Source organism: Musa acuminata, chromosome BXJ2-10 (assembly GCF_036884655.1).
Source record: "Musa acuminata AAA Group cultivar baxijiao chromosome BXJ2-10, Cavendish_Baxijiao_AAA, whole genome shotgun sequence".
NCBI lineage: Eukaryota > Viridiplantae > Streptophyta > Magnoliopsida > Zingiberales > Musaceae > Musa > Musa acuminata.
In genome coordinates this window covers 28,086,901-28,110,911 of record NC_088347.1, presented here as the reverse complement: position 1 = coordinate 28,110,911, position 24,011 = coordinate 28,086,901, and the positions used below count along the sequence as shown (strand labels likewise).

Below are 24,011 nucleotides of genomic sequence, written 5' to 3'. Positions count from 1 at the left end.
TTAAAAGTTGAGGATCCAATTCAAATCTACCTAAAATTTGAAGGAGGAGAAACATTTGAATGACATTTGGCCCATTCACTCTAAAGCAAGGTATGTCATATTGAAGCATATTGCCTGTATCGGACGGTATGTACTGGTCCGACAGATTATCGATACGCGGATCGTCTGGTATCATTATAGTGTTACAGTATAAAATTATTCGGTACACTAGGATGTATCGCTCGATACGCCCTGATATATCCCCAGTATATCAGTATCTGTCGTATCCAAGCCGGGTCGAAACACCGAACCTTGCTCTAAAGTGACTTCAAGAAAATAAATAAAACTTAATTATGGGATCAAATAATAAAAAAATTATTTTTCAGTCATTCATTATATATATATATATATATATATATATATATATATATATATATATATATATATATATATATATATATATATTTGGGTGGGGGCAGATATGCTATTTCTCAACTTTGAAAGAATATATATGTAAAACCATCTTTTCTAAAATATCCTCTATTTCTCTAATTTATAATTATTATTTTTCACTCTTTTTCCTCTCTTATATCCTCCTCGACGATTTCCAACGGGGAAAGTCTCAGGCTACCGGCAAATGGCCGTCTTCTCCCCTTCCCTCTCTTTATTCCCCGGCGCCACTCTCTCCTCTTTCTCTTCATCTTCTTCCTTTGCTCCGAGGCTTAGAGCTCCGTCGCTGATGCTGGGCGCTCGCAGCAGGACGCCTCCTCGGTCGGTCGTTAGCTGCTCCTCCGGTTTGGCCTCGGATTCGCCGAATTATCCAAGGTTTGCTCTTCCGTGGGCTGTCTTTTACACCTGTGTCGTGCCGGCTAACTGTGGTGGGGATTGAAAGAAAAGGATTTTTTGGGGGGATGATCGTGTGTGTTCTTTGCCGAAAGGATGTTGTGGGTGTAGCTGTCGGGAAACGGAAATGGTTTTCTTGGTGGGTTAAAGATTCTTATTTTCTGTTGTTTTTTTGCTTTTTAGGTAATTGTTAACCGCCTTAGGGCGCTCGTCTTTTGAAACGACGACTAAAAGACGATCTCTTTCTTGACTTTTCGTGAAATGCGAAGAAGAGCTATATTTCTACCTATTATAGTGCTTCAAATTTTTGTGACCATTAAAGCCGATCTTGTAGCTTGAAGGGGGATGAGTTCATAGTTAGAAGAATAATAAAAAGGAGAAAGGAAGTTGTTTCCGAGTTCTTAACTTCGAGGTCATAAAGGAAACATAAGAAGCTTACAAAGGGTTGGAGAATATCTGACTCTATTTGCTCGACGGAAGAGCTGTTGATGGGTAGGGCTTGCTGAACTCTCCAGCAAAATATGTTTTCAGGTAGTCTGCTTGCCATCTCAAAAAGGTCATCACTTTCGGAAGAAGGGCAATGCTATCAATGAGTACTGCCTTTAATTATGCTTATCTAAGCCTGTTACTCTGATAGTCTAATTTTCCTTTGTGGTAAGATGATACTAGGATACTAAGACTATGTTCAGATGCAATTTTCTTTCTTTTGAACATCATTTGTGTGAAAAAGCTATGTTCACATCTTAGTGATTTATTTCCATCATGTATAGGCCTCAAACAGCAACCATGGCTCCCTTTGGCTTGCTCAGAGATGAAGGTTCTATGCCAAAGCCATCATATAGATGGCAAAGGGTTTTGCTTAAAGTAAGTGGAGAAGCACTTGCTGGAGACCACGCTCAAAATATTGATCCAAAGGTAATTTTTCTAGATTCATACAAACACGGAAGGGAAAATACTTTATGATCTTGTTGCATCTGTTGTCCACTTCTTTGAATCTATGGCAAATTGTAATCATAATTTTTATGTCATTGCATGAATACTTTAAAGAAATTTTCCATGGCAAAGAGCAATCTAAGGTGGTTCTCCTTTTATTTTAGATTTGCAGATTGGACTGGTTCCGAACTTAACAAGTTCAACTTGTTCAACAGAAATTTAGGTTTGGCTAGGAATTGGGACTTGTTATCCTTTGAACACTTAACATTTAGAGATTTAGTCTTGATTTAGTCCTCTGTTGCCCTCATGCCCTGGGGGTCTGTTGCCAGCATACTTGTGTTGGCAAGATGCCTTACCTGTGTCTTGGTCTTGGGGCATAATGTCTGTCCCCTGCTGGCATGAAACCAATGCACAACAATTTAAATCTTTTACTGCCAACAATAATATGAATTGCTAGAATGATATACATCTAAGAAACTTTTGGTGATTGTGAAAACTTGATAATATGTTCTTCATGCCAACTTGATAGTATAACTGTTCTTATGCTTTACGAATGTTGTTAGTTGTTATGGTCTAACTACATTCCACAGATTGACGATTGCCAATTTTCTTTTGTCATGTGACATCTTTACTAGATTTTCTTCCCAAACTTTGTATGACTTGCTAAATATGTCCATAAAATTTTCTTACCAAAGAGTGAGAGCTTTTCTATTCTTGCCTGAAGGTTTTCTCAGTGACATGTTGCAATAATTCTGCAGATTACAATGTCTATTGCAAGAGAGGTTGCTTCTGTGACTAGACTTGGTATTGAGGTTTGTCTTCCTTGATGTCGATTCATCTGATCTGCTGTTGTTTTGATATTTTAGTTGGTTTGTTCTGATAGATTTTATACTTCAATACAAGTTCTAGTATATTATATACTGCAATACAAGTGCTGTCTCCATCAAATATTGCATCAGTGGAGGTACCTGGACATACAACATTTCTAAAACATTGCCTTTTTAATAACCAAGTGCTAGAACGAGTTACTAATAATTTTTTGAAGAGGGTACTCTGTGTTAGCACAAACAATGCACAATTACTTATCTGGTTAGATGACCCATAAATTTATGACCATAAAAGGGATCTTTTTCACTCTGTAGATGCAGGCAAAATATATTTGATGGAATTAATTTTTTTGCTCCATACTGTATCTACTTTATTGTTCTAAGTCTGACAACTTGCAGAGTCTTTTCTAGGTTGCTATTGTGGTTGGTGGAGGTAATATCTTTCGAGGTGCCTCCTGGGCAGGCTGCAGTGGTCTTGATCGTTCCTCTGCAGATTATATTGGGTACTAATTTAGATCCTTCTAAATAGTTGAAAAGACTTTGCATTATTTATCGTTGTTGTGCCTAAAAGATAGTTTACCAATTAAACTCAGTGTTGGATTAATTAGTTAGATTTGTTAGCTTGTGGTCAGTATTATTTGCTGATGGTTGTGGATGATGTTCCATTGCGTCTGCTGTCCTACTTTGTTGCTTTTGTCTGGAGTTTGATCAGTTTTTACTAACCGATAAGATGCATAGATTACTAGTCAAATGATATGGTAATTGAAAAAGGTTTTTGAATCTGTTTATGCACTTGGTTCTTACCTTTTATTCTTTGTTCCTCCTTTAAGCAAATCAAATCCATACAAACATGATGATGGACAGTGGACATGTTAACCATTCCCCAAACCCTGGGAAAGTTTAAAAGATTATGTGTACTACCTACTCTATCGTACTGCCAGTACTAAGACTTTAAGGTTCAGGTGTTGGCTCCTTTCTTGCTAGAACCTTTCTTATAGAGACATAGAATATGATTTAGCTTTTATCTGTAAGGACAATTATATCATACAATATCCAATGGCCAAATCTGACTCAATAACTCATTTAGCCTTTTGTATTCTGGTGGAGTATGAGTGACATTTCTGTTAAATCAAAATTTAATCACATGCCAACTAATGTTTGGAAACTCAACATTTTTTATGCTTTTTCCCTTTTTTTTCCTAACGTGAGTATAATGTTTTAAGCTCCTCAAGTTGTATCATGAAGTTGGGTTCACAATCTTTGATGTAGCATCAAATATAATAGAAATTCATTAATATGTGTATGGGCAAACAGTCATTTTGTTGTTATTATAGAAGATATCATAAGTCAAACTGCATTTCAGCAGTGTAATCTTTTGTCATCATTTATTGTTGATAAACTCTAATTTACAGAACTATTAATTTGAGAGCATTTCCAATTGCTAAACTTTAGTTACTTTAAGCTAGTGTTATAGAACTTCTGGATAGCATTACTATATGCTACATGCTTGCCCTTTGATTCAGGATGCTGGCAACAGTTATGAATGCAATATTTCTGCAAGCCACAATGGAGAGCATTGGCATCCCTACTCGTGTCCAGACCGCATTTCGTATGTCAGAAGTTGCAGAGCCGTACATTAGGAGGAGGGCCGTTAGACATTTAGAGAAAGGGAGAGTCGTTATATTTGCTGCTGGAACTGGCAACCCGTTCTTCACAACTGACACTGCTGCTGCCTTACGTTGTGCAGAAAGTAGGTAATTAGTGTGTGCTTACATTTCTGCTTCCATGTTCAATAACTTGAGTTCCATTTGTCTCCACCAAGTTGCACAGTATTTGGCATTTTAAATTGTACTTTCAGCATGTTACATAGAACCATAATTAATGGTATCTCATTTGTGGTTAACTTTTTGCTTTGTAAAGGAATGATTGAACCAGTATGGATAAGTCCTATGTGGACAGGAAGCAATTGACCCGTGTAACTTTTCCTACTAGAGTGGCAAGAGGAGACTAGGCATAATAACTAGATGTATAAAGAATACCCAAAAGCTGGGATGAGAAAATCACTACACAAAAATATCAAAGGTGCCCTTAGAATTTCATATAATCCGAAACAGCAGTGGATCGGTAAAGTATCATGCTTCCTTCAGTTTGTTTCCTTTGCTAATAATCCACTTCTCATCATGGAGGGTCCAATCTTTCCAGATGATTTTAATATATGAATGTTGTGAAAAGCCACTAAAGATCTTGTTGAACAGTCACATTATTAGTTGAAAAGAGTTCTGTATTGAAGAGTAATCTAAATATCATCTTAGAATAGGAAAGTATTTCTCCAGGAAGACTCTCATCATGCTATCTGTTAGTTATCCAATCTATCCAATTGGCAATCAGATAATGGTCATCGTTGAGTATATATTTGTGTCTGAATTTCTATTCACCAACTGACTTGTCCTATATTATCTCTGTTGTACAACACAAATTATATCTCATCCATTACTATGTGGAACAATGAAATATTATGTTCACACCCACACCCTATTTAAGATCTGTTGGTCTGGTTAATTAATTTCAAGTTTCCTGGAATCTTGCCAGTAGGAAAAAGCTTGAAAAACCACATCCTTTTCCCTCCAGGTTGCTTAGTGGCAGGCTCATTCAGAATGAGCCTGTTTGAATAAGGTGAATCTTGGCCATAAGTTGAAAAGTGTTGGCAGGTTATGTTTTCTCGATGCACCAAATATCAAAACATGGCTCTCTTACATAAACCACCTTCTGTTATTGGAAAATTTTTCTACTCACTTCTTTGCAACATCATATCCAGTCAATGCAGAGGTTGTGCTTAAAGCAACGAATGTGGATGGCGTTTTTGAGGATGACCCCAGGATCAACCCAAATGCTCGGCTTCTCGACAATTTGACCTATCAAGAAGTGACATCGAAGGATCTCTCTGTGATGGACATGACAGCTATTACGTTGTGTCAAGAAAATAATATTCCTGGTACAACAAAATTATTGCCACCTTGAAAAGAAAAATAGTTCACAATAAATTTTGTAGCCCAATCTCATTAAACTCTATTATGCAGTTGTTGTGTTTAACTTGACAAAACCTGGAAACATTGCAAAAGCCATCGTTGGTGACAAGGTTGGCACTTTTATTGGTGGAAGGAATCAGCAGCAAGGATGTGATTGCAGCACACTAGCTCACGAGTTGAGAATTCTCAATGAATTTGAAACTTGAGTTCTTTTTTTCTTCTTCTTTCTTTGGGAGGCAATTGATGTGATTTGCTTCCTGCTTCACAAAATTGAGAATTATGTAACTGTAGGAACTAGGAACCATACAAGGCGCTTATTTTCAACTTTTGTTAGATATGCAGAATTGCAAGTTGAACTTTTGGCATCATAAGGTAGTCAATTACTCTAAAAGTTTCTTTTGCTATGTCAGCATCAAACGATGCATGTTTGTGCTTATCATCCATATCAAAACATGTTCTCTGAATTAGTGTGCAAGTTACATTACTGGTGGGGTTGCTATTGACATGACTCAGGTCAAGAACTTTTTGATGTGCCAAAAATCTCTCTCCTTCTGTGGTGTTATGCAAACTTAGATAGAAAACTCTAGCTTCAACTGGAAAATGGTACGACCCACTATGTTCTGTTTGTGATTGACTTTGTGGTACAAGTTATGAATCCATGGTGTTGTAATCTGTTTAAACTTTACTCCTTTACATGACAATTTGTGGTTTCTTTGAGTTGTGTAATTGATACTGTTTTTGGCTTTCTCCCTCTGTTCTTCACAACTGCATCATTCAAATCTGGACACTGAAACCGGGTATGTTGGATTAATTCTTTGCTTGAGATCTGTGTTCATGTGATCATTGTCCCCTTTATTTATTATTGGCATGTAGAACAGGTTCACATGATACATGGTCAGAGTCCCTCAAGACCACCTGTTTATATCGTTATCTATGCGTTGTAGCAGTAGAATATTGCAGGGCCATTATATGTATGTCACTGTTATGTTTTCCAAGGCCAAGTTATATGCTTGTTTGGTCACATGTCTCTATTTTCATTTATGGTTTTACATATCTATCCTTGCAGAGTTTGAAAATATCATATTTGCCCTTCCAAATATCGGATCTGATCAAAGTTTAGTCAACTAATGTATCCATCTTTAATGATGCCATCCTTTTGCCCAATTGCAAATGTCAAAATTGATCTTATATGGGGGTAAGAAAGTTGGATGGATTATAATTAAGTCTGTGCTTCTACAAGCACGCAAACCCCCTTATGATTAGCATCGATCAGGGGAAAGATACTAAGAAGAGCCTACAATAAGAGGCCTCTTTTGATTTCTATAATACTAAAAAATAATAATCTTAATTATATAATATCATTATTGAAGAGATATTTTGTTAGAAAGAAAGACCTCAGTGGGCTCCGGATTGATAGCTACTTATCATTATATTTCATATCAAACTTATCCTTTACCTATAGAGAAGTCACGGTTTCAAAGGGAGGAAATAATCAATTTGCTCTTTTATTTTTTATCTTTAATTATATTGAATTATAGTCCGTATAACACTTTACTTTCCTAAATAATATTTGTCAAAAAAATAATTTATATTTCTATATATTTCAATTTATTTATTTATATTTTTCAACCTCTTTAGCCCCTTGGTGTTATATTAATTGAAAATTTATAATTATAACGTGGGCTTAAAAGAATAATAATAGTTTATCTATTTCTGTAATTTTGATCCGGGGCGTGTCAAAACGGCGAACTCTCCGTCGCCGTTACGCGGAATATACCGTTATATCCGGTGTATTGGGATGTAAAGAAAAGAGAAACAAGAGTCGGACACGACAGAAGGGCGGAGGAGCTCATTATTACCCTTCACGTCACTCTCCTCCCCTCCCTGCCCCCGGAAAAGACGGCCGCGGCAGCGGCAGCGGCGAGGAAGAGACGACCAGTCCCACCCCGGCCTCTTCCCGCCCCCTCCTCGGACGTCTTTCTCTAGGGCTCCAATAAACCCCCAATCTTCTTGGGCTCTGCCTTCGCATCCATCGATCGGTCGATCGTCTCGGGTTTCGCTCTTCTTTCGTAGCGGGCCGAGGGATCCCGTGAGCTACCGGAACCATGAGGCCGATGGAGAGGGTGCAAGATCTGATCGAGGAGGCCAAGGTTCGGACGGTTTTCTGGGCCATCTGCGTCTTCGCCATCTCCTATTTCTTGTCCCGTACGTACGGCTTGCCTCTTGATTCATTTTGCTTTTTTTTTTTTTTTGTTTGTTTACTTCCGATTCTAAGGATGCGGGAAGATTCATGTTATGTTGCGGCCAGAGGATTAGGTTTTGTTCTTAATAATTCGGGATTTGAAGCTGCATCTTGACATGATCAGATGCAAAATGCGCAGGCTCTTTGGGACGAGACCTTTCTTGTCTGGTGCACCATTGTAGAATGGTTCTTCAACAGCAGAGGATTACTTCTTCCTTTTGTTCATGCGGTACATCGTCTAGTTGCAAGAAGTTGCAATGCATTTGTCTTCTTGTGAAGTAATTTCCCTGATGTAGTGGTGTTCTAGTTGTCTTGTCGAGTGGAACAGAGGGGAGGCAGCATTTAGGTCAACGAGGTGTGGTTAGTGCTTTTAACTTAACACCATCTGAGCGTTACGACTGTTACATTAAGAGGTCAATTTTGGCCAATCCAGGCATGATCGTAGAAAAATGGGCGCACTTGATGATGTGGTATTTCGATCAGCCAAATCTGTCTTTTCTCACAAAATGTTTTGACTCCTAACTTGGAAGTTAGTGCACTGAGAAGTAGTTTTTAAGCTTGACAATCGAATAATATCCTAATGTTTGACATGGGTGAATTACTGGTGACTACTATCATCAGCAAGGTGGGTTCCTATGGCATGAAATTCTGAAGTCATATTTCTAATTGTAAGATGCCAATACAACTTAATGGTGAATATGTAGATATGGGATTAGCTTTGACCAGAAACACTCCTCAGGATCAGCAGTTACCCCAACACTATGAAGCATTTGATGATTATATTTTCCTGTTGACCTTTATAATCTTTTTTTTTCTCTGTTTTTCTTCCAACATACTGTTCCTCTAGTGACTGTAAGATGGGCTAAGATGGATCTTGTATGGATCCATGGATAAGATTTTGGAACTAACCTCTGTCTATTCTTTGTTTTGTTAAAAGCTGGGTCTAGGTCATGAACAAAAGTATAAAACCTCTGGATCCAAAAAGGGTTTCCATGATGGGAATGATATAAGGCTAATATAGTTAATTGAATATAATCGATTTTGCAAATGGAAAAGATTATTTTGGATAAGTTGGGGAAGGACAATAAATTGTTATGGGAAGCAATAATAGGAATATAGGATAACAGAATCAGACATGCCTTACCTTCTCTTTGTGGATAGGCTGTACTAAATGTTGAACAGTAGATAATAGTATAAAAACTGTACTCTTGTATCTTGTTTTGTGTAAATTCAAGTTGACTGCAAGATCATTCAAGAAAGTGGCATGTAGGCATGTGATGTGATTTAGTTTGATGAGAATGCCATTGGATGATCTCTTGTCTGCAACCAATGATTGGAGTATGGGTCTTGGCAATTAGATGTTAGAATGCATTTTTCTTGACTGAGAAACTCTTCCACCACAAGAGATATATTTTAGACTTATTAAATGGCCTAATTTGGCTTGTTGGAATGGGAGTGACTTGACATTAAGTTTGTTCTTTTACAACCTGTGCATCATCTGTTCAAATCAGGGAAATGACCCCTCTGCATGTGGGGGTGGGTCTGCATATATGTGACCGTCTTCCTACCTTGCAGTGCATGAGCTTTGTGCCAGAGCTCGAGGCAATGCTTCAACAAGTAGCTTAAAAGGATTGTAATGGGTTTGTTCAACATTGCAAGTGTGAATCACCTCTTCTCTTTTGTTATGCATGGCCGTTACCATTTCACTTGTTATATTTGTTTTTTTACTCTATTGTTTACTTTGATGATGACATCATGGTGATTTTGTTTGCATCATTGGCTACTATCTCTTGTTGTTCACAGACACAAGCAAATCAATGTGGACAAATGTCCCCATATCATTTCTCATACTTGTGGCCTTCCGTTTCTTCTCTTATGAGGTGGAGCTCCGTTGGAGGATGCGCCCGGTTCCTAAGCAAACATATTTGTCCCATTTAATAAAGAAACAGTTACGTCTTGAAGATTCACGTCTTTCTACAGCGCTGCCAACCTCAAGATGGAAGAGGAAAATTGAATCACCTCTTGTTGAGGCTGCCATCAAGGAATTTATTAACAAAATTTTGCAGGACTTTGTCTTAGATCTCTGGTATTCATCTATTACTCCTGACAAAGAGGCTCCAGAACTAATACGCTCTATAATACTTGATGTACTTGGTGAAATCTCAGGAAGAGTTAAAGGGATCAACCTTGTTGACTTACTAACAAGGTGATCTTGAATTAATTTTGCTAGTCATCAACAATTTCTCTGTAACTTTGGGGCATATCTGTGGTCAACTAATTGCATTCTAGTTCTATATCTTCTGCAGGGATCTTCTTGACTTGATAGGAAATCAGCTTGATCTTTACAGGAAAAATCAGTCTGAGATAGGCGTGAATGTCATGAAAACCTTATCCTCAGAGGAAAGGGATGAAAGATTGAAACGTCATTTAATGGCTTCCAAGGAACTTCACCCTGCTTTATTTTCTCCAGAGAGTGAATACAAGGTACAAGTATCAAGCTGGAAATGTCCATGCATTTTATGTCAACAGAGCATCGGTTTACATATTCTTAGTTTCTAGGTACTTCAACGTATTGTCGGAGGAGTTTTGGCGATAACCTTGAAACCACGAGAGGCGCAATGCCCATTAGTTCGTTGTTTCAGTCGAGAGCTCCTGACCAGCTTGGTTGTGCAACCTGTTATGAAATTCGCGAGCCCTGAGTAAGCCAATTGACCTTGCAACTTCTGTGTAAACTTTTTAGTTTGAAATGTTTTTTTAATCCTTTTAGGAAAATTATTGCAATGGAAATCCTCTTTTTGGTATCAGCCGTTTTGCAGTGGATTATGATTAGTAATGCTATCTTTCCTCAATGATGCATTTGATATCCTAGTCATTACTACCTATGCCTATCTGAGTTGTGCAATTATGTATCGTGATATGTTTATATTACATGAAACTACAACGTTGTGTTGTCCTTTACACCATGAAGCTTCTGTATTTAACTGGTTTTCTAACCTTTATATGTAAACATTGTATAACTACTACTTTTTCAGGTATATTAATGAGTTAATTGAATATGTGTTTCTCGACAATAAAGACAACAGCAACATGGAGGTCAAATCTGATAGTTCACATACATATGCTGGACAAAATACTCAAAGTGGTCAATGGGAGTCAAGAAAAACATCTTTGAATCTCTCTTCTCAATTGGGATTAATTCAAAGTGGCGGCGAAAAGTCAACAGATGGTTCTGGACATGGCCACCCAAATGCATTACAGAGAGATTCTGTGCCGCCCAGGCCAGCCGATTGGGCCATGATACTGGAGGCCACTACAAAAAGGAGATCTGAAGTTCTTGCTCCCGAGAATTTGGAGAACATGTGGACTAAAGGCAGAAATTACCAAAAGAAGACTGCCAATCTAATGAAAGCGGGGACAATACTTGGATCTGTGAATGCTAGTTCAGAATACACTAATACTACTGTCCGAGCTGTCAGTGCAGGAAAAGAGTTAGTGACCAATGCAAATAAAAGGATAAAGGGTATAGATGAGAACTATATGGTTCACTTAATGCATGGAATAGTAAACAATGAGCATCATGTTTCCTATGATCTAGAGAAGGAGCAATATATGGAGATGGGCCATGTTTCTGGAAATAAAAGAAATGCTGGCAAACCAGATAGGAGTAATAACTTTCAACTAAAACGATCTAGCAGCACTCCTGATATGGATGCAACATTTATGACCAAAAGTGATGAAGGTGCTAGTTCCAAGGAGAGTTGTCACCTAGACATTGTCAAGCATAAGGAAGAGCAAAGTTCTGATGTGGTTTTCTATGGTGAAAGATCCTTGCATCTTCCTAAGATCAAATGCCGGGTGAGAATCCTTCATTGCAATTTTTTATATTCTTAGAGAAGTATTACATTATAAGAAAGTCAAATCATGGATTTAACTTCTGATCGCCGAGTCAAACATACTCTGTTAAGATGTTGCCTGCATGAAGGTCTGCCATGCAAGGTCTATGTAGGTATAAAATCACACTGCAGATATCTATTCAATCCCTTGTAATACAAAGATACAACAGCATATGTTGTTTATTTTTCCTTACTACTGTTGCTTTTTCTATTATCATGTAACTTGATTTCGCCTTGCTTGGTCTGCACTGTGCGGTATCTACCAGTCCATACATGAACCAATATGCAGACTGCCTCATTTCGGACAGTCCAATCTGGTCTGGTTTAAAAAAAAAAACTTTTGAAGTTTAAATCTCCATTCCTTTAATCTTGAACTCTCTCCTCTCTGCCTCCTTGTTGCTCAGGCACTGTTTTCTGACTGCCACCATCCATTGTCACCCATCCACCTGCCGTCCGCCTCTGTTCTGGTACTTCTCTTAATCCTCTATGGCCTCCTCTTCTTCTTCCCCCACCTTCTCCTTCTCCTCTACTTCCTCCATCTCGTCCTAGTAACGTAGTATTATGGTATTTTCCAACGTACTGTGTGTCGGTATGTGGAACGGATTGGACTTATACTGTTCCAGCCATGGTAACTGAAACTGAGATTTAATTCCTTGACAATTATAATATTTTAATACAATAAGACATGGTCCATGATGATATAACTAGTCACATACACCTTCATTCTTCTTGAATGGGTATGTATGTCATTTCATAAGCTGTAGATTTAAACTAGCATATGTATTACATATTATTTTCTTGAATTGATTATAAATTTTATTTATACATATTTGCCTAACTTTTTAAATGATTTAATATGAAAGATTGACAGAATAACTCTATCTCTATCTTATTACAGTCAATCGTGCAATCGCTTTTGTAATTCTTTGTACGTTGGACATGCATATGCACTCGTGCTACTGGATTATTGGATGAAAATATCCTGATGAGTGATGAGTCCTCTTCAATTCTTCGTTCTTCTCCTCCCAACAATACTGTCCTCTTACCTCTTTTCTCATACTTTCAGCTGTCAATAATTCAGCATGGACTTTCAACTCTAGAAATTGGACTCTTAGAGAATGAGTTTTACTTGGATATGCTGCTAGCCTCACCTCTCTGTAACATAACATTAGTCAAAAGATCCAGATGCTACTCTTAGTAAGTGTTATCTCAAACATTAATCAAACAAGTATATACATGAATGATACTGGAAGGTACTACAAAAAAAGTCACCAGTTTGGTTCTCATTGAAAAGCATGAGCTGATGCTCTTTTCCAATTTGTAGCCATTTGTTTCCAATCCAGTGGTTTCATAAAAGAGAATGAGAGAGAACCAATTCATGCTGCTGAATAGGAGAAGACTGTTTAACCTAACCAACCTGCTAGATTTTAGATTTTGAATATGACTTGGTTTTGCTTCACCTCTTTTTTACTTCAATATTGGTACCGAGGTCAGGTTTCTTCCAGTATCAACTAGAAGATGCTGAACAAAAGCTCTATCGAAATCTTGCTTGACCAGTCAAAACACTTATGGAGAAATAAAGATTTAGATACTCATGCGACAATTATTGATTCAGGTATCCTGAAACCATAAGAATTTTAAAACCTAAATAATTCATCATGTTATGAGTTCTTTGAAGTTTGTGACAGCAATGGTCCCTAACGAATTAGCAACTACAATACTTTTCATTTCATTTTGGTATTCATGAACAAATTTTCTAAACCCTTGACATCTTTTCTTGTTATCTTCATGGCTTCATGGATGTTATGTTCTAGCTTGTCCTCAAAAGATGTACTCTTTTGGCAGCTGATGTAGCTTTGACACTTCTGCTGTCATTGTACCATTTAAATTGTTAGGCACTTAAGCTTCATATAGGAATGATCATTTGATTCTTGCTTTCTTCTTTCTTCGGCATCAGATAGAATCTGCTGAATTCTAATTTTCTACATTCCTCTTTTTGCAGATATATTCATCCTTCCTTTATTTGTATATATATATATATATATATATAATCTTACCTGTCCAAACTATCTTACAAAATTTTGCCCTGTAGAAGACATGGCTATTTCCACACCTAGGCTGATATGTTCTCTACGTGACATTGTAGGCAACATGCTGGAATGATAATGCACTCACTATTGACAATTAAAATGTTTCTGCAGGTTGTTGGAGCATATTTTGAGAAGCTTGGATCAAAATCATTCGCAGTTTATTCAATTGCTGTGACAGATGCAGAGAACAAGACCTGGTTTGTGAAAAGAAGGCATGCTCTTACCCATACATCATATTTATATCATTCTTAACATGCAAATGCTAAATTATTATATTTTCTGGTCTTCTTTTCTCATCTTTCACAATATGGTAGTATCCTGACAACTTTTGTAATATAGTCCTTGTCTGTATCTGCTGCTTGGTTTTAAGCTTTTGTCCTTTCAGTTAAGGTTATCAGCATTGCATGAATTTCAACCAGGAGAAGAAAAATTGCAATATATATATATATATATATATATATATATATATATATATATATATATATATATTGCATGTATGTATATATGTATGTACCGTATTGCCCAAAACCCTTAATACTCATTGATATATACCATATTGCTTGAAATCCTCAGTCCTTGTTAATTCAGGTTTTAAGAAATAATAATTTTCTTCATGGAGTTTCTTCCCACTCCTAAATGATCCTTTTGTTAATACATGACACCATAATTGCTAGTCAATTATAACCAAGGATGTAGACAATTCTTTCTTTCTTTTCTTTAAATTTATCCTCTAAATCACAGATATCGGAATTTCGAGCGGCTGCACCGGCATCTCAAGGATATACCTAATTATTCCTTGCATTTGCCCCCAAAGAGGTTTCTTTCATCCAGCATTGATGATTATTTTGTGCACCAGCGTTGTATTCTTCTTGACAAATATTTGCAAGTATGCCTGAAAACTTTACCTTGCAGTCTCTTAGTTTGGATTTTCTTTATCTTTACATCTTCCTATCTCTTTTGCAGGATCTTTTATCAATTGCTAATGTTGCAGAGCAACATGAAGTATGGGACTTCTTAAGTGATTCTTCAAAGGTATGGGTTACGTGGATATGATGCAGAATTGTCATTTTGAGAACACATGGAGTTGGTTTATAGTGCTGCATTTTTTCAAGATATTGATTCTCTTTCTTTTTGTCTTTTAATTTTTTAAGAATTACTCTTATGGGAAATCTACATCAGTGATGAAAACGTTTGCAGGTATGTAGCTTTTCAAAATTTCCTTTTTGTTAATTAGCTTTTACATTTCTTTGTTGTTGGAAAGATTGAGTTTAATTTATTGTTTCATAATTGTGCTTTTTTGCTAAATTTTACTAGTCTTCAAACTAGAGTATGCTTTGAGTTGAGCATGATTTCTCTTAAATGAACTTGCACCAAGCTTGCCTTTTCTTTTGGAACATAATGTTTTTTTCTTCCTTCTAACACTTTACCAGATCTTTCAACCTTTGTGATGTTGGTTACACTTTTTTATATTTAGTAGAATCTCAAAACAAATATATTTATTTTCCTGTTCATATGTGGGAATTCATTATATATTTGACATTGCTTTTGTGTGTCTTAAGTAACATGAGTTAACATTTCTGTATTGCTATGGTGAACATCGTATACGTCTGTCATTTTTTTGGAGATTGGTATGCTGCTCACAAACATTGCTATTTTACTGTTCAATAAGAAGATGTATAGGTCACTAAAAGCTGGTTTTTCTCTTTTTTTCTTAAGACAGGCTCTGATTTTATGTATCATTGATGGATTGTTGCTCATAGTTTTACGAGTTACATTAGATTTAGATGGTTGAGCTTATTAGGTCTCATTCCAACATGATTAAGTGTAGTTATCCTGCCACATAATACATAGTCTTATCTAAGTTGCTCAATTATTAAAATGAGGAGCCCTTTCATATTTTATTCAATATCTCTCTAGAATCACGACTTTACAATTGTTACATGACCAACATCCATGTTTTAAGGATTGGTTTAACTGGTACATACCAACTGGTGTTTACTGGGTCTGAGCAAGCACTGTTAAGTTGGTGAACTCATATTTGATTTTATATATAGAACTTAATTTCTGGTTAACCTATATTTTATCTTGGCAAAGATTTTATTCTGCATGGTGAGAAGCTATTTTCACTTTCTTATTTGTTATTGACAGGATTTGTCAATTAAATATTATCAATAGATGGAACTTCATGTTATACTTCCTGTTTACCTATGCATCTGCAGTTATCTCAATTGCTTATTGTCATTTCAACAGTTAATGTAGATGATGCTATGGATGATATAGTTCGTCAGTTTAAAGGGGTCTCTGATGGTCTCATGCGGAAAGTTGTTGGCACTTCACCATCTTATGTAACTTCTCTTCCAGTAGCTGACAAGGGTCTGTCATTGTCTTGGAATCAAGAGGAGATAAGTAAACAAATACCTAGATTTAGTAGTATGGAAACATCACATAGCTTTTCTGAGGATGAAGAACACGATGACGACCAATCAACTTCTGTAAATAATGGATGGCACTCAGACAACGAGTTGAACTCCAAAAGCTTTCCGCCTCGTGTTGTGAAGCACATCAAAGAATATACAGGTTTGGAATCTCAGCAGAGCCAAGAATCAGATAAATTTGACAGGATTGGCTCGGATGCCTCAAAAAATTCAGTAGCATCTGTTTTTTTTGAAGATCCAGTTGGAATGCCACCTGAGGTGCAGCTTGCTTTTTGGCATATGAATTTTCCACACCCTTTTTTGTACCATTTGGCTTATGCCTGGATTCTCTTTTCTTGCTGTCTGTGTAAACACGTCAATTCTATTAGTACATACTAGCAAAATTCCTGTGCAATACACAGGAAACTAGAAAAAGTAAAAAGTATAAATTTTAGATTACAGTAACATATAGATTTGATTGGTATACTACTTCATCGATTACTTGAGTTTACATATTGAACTTATGGTGAAATGTCAACATATAGAAAATATTGATTCATAAATCCTGTTAGACTGGTTACAATTTAGCTTTTGGTTCACGTGATATAATGATTTAGATCAAATTCAATTTTTATGTGGTTCATATCTGCTTCTACTTGAGTTTGATTCAAATCCAAGTCATTTATGACCTTAACTAAGAGTTGACTTTGTTATATTTGTAACTGTTATGTTATTTGGGATGTTTTGAATTTGTAAAAGAGATAATGTCGAGAGGTTTGTGGTGGATGATTAGAAGTAATTTGAGAAAGAAATGAATTTTAAAGATAGATGGCGGTTCAGCACTATAGGAACTAAGAAAAAAGCTAAGAGAAAAACGAGGAAGTTTCCTTCTCCGTGTGGATTTGCTACTTGTTTGTTGATAGAATGGCTTGGTTATTGGGTAAGTTCATGTTCCAATAGGTGCTTAATCTCTCTCTTAATTTCTAAAATGTGGGAATTTTGTGTATACTTTGGATGTGTATGCATTTATACCATTGATTTGGTGATTCTGCATCCTGAATTCTTGGTAATGCAGTCAAGTGTTTTTCTTTGTTGTCCAATTGAGTTGATGCACATGATGCATTTGCTTGATGAAAAACCCTCTTGTTTGATTCAAATGGGATAAATCTTTTCCCCTGCAAAACTTCCTGATGCTTGAATAGAAAAGACTGTTTATTTTTGGAGCATCTTGCGAGGACTTTATTGTCCTGCTTAAGTTGTATTTCTTTGGACTTTATGGTACTCTCCAAAGAGTTGTTTGAATAAGATGATTACTTTTATTATGCAATACCTGTGGAACTTAAAGATGTCTTTCAGTGGAAAGAAAGGTGGAGAGATTAGGAGGAACATTGTGTTAAATATATTTGATATGTCTGAATTTGTGTAATCAGTATAGTGTAGTTTTGATGTAGTATCTCTTCTTGTTGTATGTGACAAGGTTCCCAATTTCACCCAATGTACCTAACCTTATTTACTGGTCCCTGTGTGAACCAGGATTCCAATCATCCCTTTGTCAGGCAATCTGTTCCAATTCATTTGTTTTGTTTTGTTTTTTATGGTTAAACAGTAACCTCTCTCTCTCTCTCTCTCTCTCCCTCTCTCCCTCCTGCATGCACATGTGAGAGATGCCTCTCTTGTGATGTCCTTAATGGCCTGTCGAAGCCAGCCCAGGTACTCCTCTTTCTCCTTCTCCTTTTGGTACTGGTATGGGTCCAGTGCTTGAGATTTAGAACCATGGTTTGTGATGCTAAATTTTTATGACAATAATTGTTGCTAGTATAGCTTTTGACTGCTTAGTTGTGTTTACTCTGTCATGGATGAAATCCTCTAGATCTGTGGAACATAATGCTGAAATAGACTCTAGCAGATGTTGTTTAAATATTTTTTGGAAGCTTAGTGGCACTATGATAAGGTTGCTCCATTGCTACCTAGGTGTCATGCATTAGTGATGGTCTCATGAACTAGACTATCTATATCTTTGTATGCACATTGAAAACAGGACATTGTAATTTAAAAAAAGTCATTTGTTTGGATTAGACATCTAGCAATTTTGGTCGTACATTTTTTACCAGCTGTTGGTCTCTGATGATTGCTGATTTGGGGATTGTGCAATTGCTGTCAGAAACAAGAACCAATTTTTTGTATCATTGGCACGGTTAAACCATTATAGTTATTCTCACATGTTTTTTCCTTGCCTATTTATGCAGTGGACACCACCAAATGTGAGTGTACCAATGTTGAATCTGGTTGATAAGCTATTTCAACTAAACAGGAGGGGCTGGCTAAGGTGTGTTTTACATGGCAATTACATGATTTGTTTCTGTAACAAAGATGCTTAAAAAGAATTTTCACAAATTTGAAGTATTATCTTGTCGATCATACTAGAAGTATTATATATATATATATATATATATATATATATATATATATATATATATATATATATATAAAGTATTATATATATATATGTATGTATGTATGTATGTATATAAACCATTTTCAATGTGCCTAGTATTTTTACAAGCTTAGTCTGGCAGAAAAGCAAGAAGTATAGTTATTTAATGACTGATTATCAGAAGTATGCTTGTTAATAGGTTTGTGATGACTTTCAACTGAAGAATTAAGTGCTTGACATTTATATCTTATAATTGTTGTGCCATAAACCCAGTAAGATATTTCAGTAATGCATTGCTGTGATAAATGTCTTAATATGCCTAAGAAATTCTGGTCTCATGTAATAAACACAGAGGCTATGATATGACAACATGTGACTGATATACTCTATTCATTATTCTAAAGCTTCATGGTGAGCAAATGAAACGGAATCATGCAGTTATGTTGGCACAACTGATGAATATTATTCATATTTTATGTTTCTTTTTATTCTTTTAATATAAACTGTCACCATTCAGTACTTGATAGCAATACTGACCTCTCTCCATGTATGAGCATATACATGGAGACAGGTCATTATTCACTTCCAAAAATAGTTGCATTATCTTGCTGACTACTTCCAATATTTAGTATGCAAGGACATCAAGCATGCTAATTTTATCATGAAAAAGTTTTGCTAACTTGTAGATTTGTTGTCGGAAAATGTCATTATTCTAAAGAGTTAAACATTAACGTTCAGCCCTATTCGTTGTTTTTTGCAGAAGACAAGTATATTGGATTTCAAAACAGATATTGCAGTTGATAATGGAAGATGCCATTGATGATTGGATTTTAAGGCAAATCCATTGGCTAAGGAGGGATGATGTTGTTGCTCAAGGAATTCGATGGGTTCAAGATGTAAGAGTAGATTTTTTTGGTACTCACTCATTTTTGGCTGCTTTGGAAAACATCTTTTTTAGTTTAACAATACCTAGGGATTTTTTTTTTGTGTGTGTGTATTCAGTAACACATTTGGCTGGTTGGAGAACATTTTTTCTTTTAAGTTTAACAATATTTACCCTCTAGAGCAAAAAAAAGATTTGAGCCCTACATTTTTGTAGTACAACAACACCTATTCTCTAGAAAAGAAATGTTTGAGCACTATGTTTTTGTCTTTCTTCAATTTGTTAGAACTGTGATTGCTCTTGGACTCACTTTTTACTGTCTATGGAAGAACTCTTTAGATTTGTGAAATATGTTTCACTTAAATGGACCTACTTTACTTGAACCTTTGTAGTGAGCTGATATGTGATGTAGTTCTCCCTATATTCAGTTGTAGGTAGGCCTTTAGGGCATTATGCTGTTAATTGGAGCCGAACACTGTATGCTAGTATTTTGTGCTTGTATGTGCTGACAGGACTAGCTAGAAATACAATATTCTAGGTATCCACTTCTGTATGATTGGTGGTTTGCAAAGAAGTTGGTAGTGTTTGATTTGAATTTAAAATTATTTTATGATTGTACCCTAAGAAATAACTTGAGGAAGGGTGGGAAAGCTCCAACAAAGATAGTAGATATGGACCCATCAACCTTCTTTTTCAGATGACTTGAGTTTAACATGGTTCTTTCTATGGGCTGGGTATTGGCTTTGATAAACTTTCTGATCCAAGTTTTACGTTGTCAATTATGTTGGCCCATATTCCAGAGGCTTATGAAATGATTGAACCTGCACCTAGTCTTCTTCAGCAGGCTTAAGTGGTTTGATACTTTGATTTGTTTGATCTGTTTCTGCTAACCCTCAACTAAGATATTCTAGCTTTAGCTGTATAACTAGAAATGCTTGCCATAACATCAGAAGTATCCCTTATGAATAAGATAACGGAGTGATCCAGATAGTCGATTCAAAGTTTCTAGGGTATGACCTCTGATTGTCGTAAATCGCATCTGATTATTGGAGCAATGAACTCTAATCATTGTTAAATTAGTACCTATCGACAAAATTAATCATTGAAATTATCTTTCTTTTGCCTTTTTTTTTACTGTACTATGGAAATCATTCAGCTTATTCCTTTAGTTGCTTATTTTAAATTTTTTTGTTGATGCTTTTTAATTTCTTACTCTCATCTTTCTGTCATTAGTTGCTTGGTCTTATACATCTCAGATGCTCTTTTTTTGTTATGTATATGAAATATTCTAAAACCAAGTAACAAATATGATAAGAAAAGTAGTTTTTGTTCCAATGTTTAGCTGCCAGTTTGTTGATGGAAAGCAGGATAAATCAAAGGAGTATTCATGTGTTTTTTCTCGCTGCTTATCTCTACATTTGTGTAGCCAGTTGTATGGATTCCCATTTTTTACAGCTGTTTTACTTCGAAGCAGGTTCTCTGGCCTAATGGCACATTCATCATTAAATTGGGGAGCAGTCAAGGTGAGCTGGATGGCTTTAGCATTGATCAAAAGTCATCTCAGGGTAGGGCATACAATGATAAGGTTACTAGGCCAAACTCTTTTGAGGCCCAGCTTGAAGCAGCTCGTAGAGCAGATGATGTTAAGAAATTGCTTCTTGGTGAGACATTTTTCTCTCTAAAATATATTGTGATGCAAGTGTGAATTTTGCTCTTTTTGTTGCATTCCTCTCATTGAATATAGCTGACTTTCTGTGACAAACTTATGACCTTATTAGTTTGGCATCTTCTATTGGTTTTTCTCGATGCTTAAATTTTTTCATATAACTTAATTTATGCATTTTGATTAGTATGCTTTACATTGATTTTAAATGTCACAATCATATACACTTTTTTATTTTGTCTCTTCATTTAACATGGCATCACTGTTATTGTTGCTGTAGTAAATTGTTTTAGATTGTAATCGAGATTTTCTTGTAAGACTAGCTTCTTCCTTTTTTTTCCATTTTTTCTATTTTATATATGATACTGTGTGAACTACTGAGATTGAGTCTTGCATGTTGTGTTCCCAAAAGGATAATTTCTAGCTTCCAATCGAATATTCATCTCTAGAGAGCTTTTACTTGACTTGGGTGCACTCTTGTTGTAGGCAGTAAGATTAGATTGTAAGTACTAATGCCTTGTCTTTTGACCTCAGCTAGTCCCATGCTTTTCCAACAAATAAATCCTTTTTTTACCATTTTATATGACATCATGCACTCCATCTGATCTTCACTAGTATTTTGATTAATTCGAAATATACAAATAGTACCACTGAGACAAAGTTTCAAGGTGCAGAAACTTGTACAAGGTTTTGGTTTTTTGCATCTGTATGAGATCAGGGGCTTAGTTTATTTGCTTCTATTATGTTGAACTTTAAACAGGTCCATGTTTATCCGTCACCCATGTCCATATCTAACAAGTGCCATGTTAGTCATGGGCAGATTAACAACAAAAGTTTGATAACTACAAGTTATTCATCCAATAAAAGATTATGATTATGTTGATCTGCATGTTCAAGTATCCTACGTCTTCAACTGAAAAGAAAATGTTGTTGTCAGGTGGAGCTCCAACAGCATTAGTCAGCTTAATTGGCCCAAGCCAATATCGACGCAGTGCTAGGGATATTTACTATTTTCTTCAGGTAAGCTCATCTAACCTCTGGCATGTCAATTAACCACTGATGTATGAGATAAGTTGAGCTGTATCATTACCTTGTCCTCACCTCTAAGGAAATGTCTGTGCCTCCGTGCAGTCCACCATATGTATTAAGCAGCTCGCATTTAGTGTGCTGGAAATGGTGCTTGTTTCGGTCTTCCCAGAATTACGAGATCTAGTGCTCGATATTCATGAAAAGTCACGGAAGCAGTCTTAGAGAATGAATAAGCTGAGTTAACGCTAGGCTGTGTTACCGAGTGGCATTTTCCATACTGTCTCCTGCTTGCCACAAGATCTCAACATGCTGTTTCCTCCAATATCTTCCTTTAGCTGCAGCCTAGTTAAAAAGTAGCATTGTGCCTTCTTATACTATCGGTTGACCCTTTTTTGATATGTCAACGTTCAGTTCAGTTCAGTTCAGTTTGACTAAAGAATCTCGATTCAGGAGGTGGTCTTGTATATCAGTATCAAATCTGCACAGCCTGTATATTGGAATTCTGTACATTTTATAATATCAATACAACAAAGAATTGATCATAGAAGTTACTTGTATAGGGTAGGATACCTGTTGCTCCAGGTGTGAAATTGTGGAGACCGAGTGTAAATTTATTCTTTTAATTGTGGTCAGTTCTTTGAACCTCTAGCAAGAACATATTTACAAACATTGAGTTGGTGGAATTAAACTCTTTTTTTTGGTTTCTGTGCAAGTTCATCATATGTAGCTGTCACATATTGCTGTGTCCATCATATATACAAGGATGACGACTTACGACATCAAGAGATCTTGTTGCAAATTTGTAAATGTCATATTCCTATTTTTAATCTGATACAGCATATATTTCTTTTCAAATATTAATGACATTCGTATGCATTCTTCATATTATTAAAATCCTTCACATATTATTGTTCATTCAAAATACTTCAATCATGACTAGTGTAACTAATATCAACAAGTTCTAAGTTAAAGATATATTTAAATACCTATGCAGCGCAATGTTGGATGTGCTTTGAGAAACGTGTTGCACGATTTGAGGCTCTTGCTGCATATTAGGACAACAGTCCGTGGATCAATACGATTCCGTCACGGAATCGCCGGCTGGATGAGTGGGTCTGATATGAAACCACCATGCAATTCCGGTCGTAGCCCAAAGTTCCATTCAAATTCTCCCCACTCCATAGGATCACATCACATTGGGATCATGAACGCCAAACAAACGGGACTTAACAGTACCGTATATGATAAGACTCAACAACCGAGAGGGTGGGTGTATTCATTCAACCTTTGCTCCACCACCAAAGTAGGACGGCCGTGAGCAAGGGGAAGGGGGGGTGGATGTGGAAACGCAGCAAAATCTACCGGTCAAAAAGGCCTGTAAGACTCATTTACCCAAACACTCGAAAGGTGAGAGAGCTGCGCCGTTGCCACACGCACGTCGGCCTCCACTGCTGCATGTGGCGGGTGGGAGGGAGGCGTCAGCAACGTCATCAGATACTTTCGATGCGCTGCTACGGTTGGTCGAATTGATGAAATTGGAAATTGAATTCTCGATCGGTTCGATTGACAAATTAGATCGTTCCACGTTTCAAATTATTTAAATTAAATCTTTTTATTATTATAATTTTCAGTAGTGTTAAATCTTAGAAAACAATAATAATTCATGAGATCAAAATGATGGAGGCAGCAGCTGCTGAACTGCATCCGCATCCGAATCCTTATGTTAGATATATGATTGACTTGGTTTGGGTCATC

At 36.4% G+C, this 24,011-nt stretch overlaps 2 protein-coding genes across 2 annotated transcripts; both read left to right on the top strand.

Annotated features, from left to right (window-relative positions):
- Positions 1 to 577: 577 nt before the first annotated feature.
- LOC135624921 (uridylate kinase PUMPKIN, chloroplastic-like) lies at positions 578 to 6,072 on the top strand. Its single transcript, XM_065129021.1, has 7 exons — positions 578 to 804; positions 1,593 to 1,737; positions 2,514 to 2,567; positions 2,994 to 3,085; positions 4,106 to 4,332; positions 5,398 to 5,574; positions 5,660 to 6,072. Exons 1-7 carry the CDS (start codon positions 617 to 619, stop codon positions 5,812 to 5,814), a joined length of 1,038 nt encoding a protein of 345 aa, XP_064985093.1. The 5' UTR covers positions 578 to 616; the 3' UTR covers positions 5,815 to 6,072.
- Positions 6,073 to 7,440: 1,368 nt separating this feature from the next.
- Positions 7,441 to 22,961, top strand: LOC135586793 (uncharacterized). Its single transcript, XM_065129020.1, has 15 exons — positions 7,441 to 7,813; positions 9,654 to 10,056; positions 10,157 to 10,334; positions 10,410 to 10,549; positions 10,883 to 11,705; positions 13,945 to 14,045; positions 14,575 to 14,719; positions 14,797 to 14,865; positions 14,985 to 15,030; positions 16,084 to 16,526; positions 18,494 to 18,573; positions 19,442 to 19,577; positions 21,039 to 21,225; positions 22,165 to 22,247; positions 22,359 to 22,961. Exons 1-15 carry the CDS (start codon positions 7,714 to 7,716, stop codon positions 22,476 to 22,478), a joined length of 3,054 nt encoding a protein of 1,017 aa, XP_064985092.1. The 5' UTR covers positions 7,441 to 7,713; the 3' UTR covers positions 22,479 to 22,961.
- The last annotated feature ends 1,050 nt before the right edge of the window (positions 22,962 to 24,011 follow it).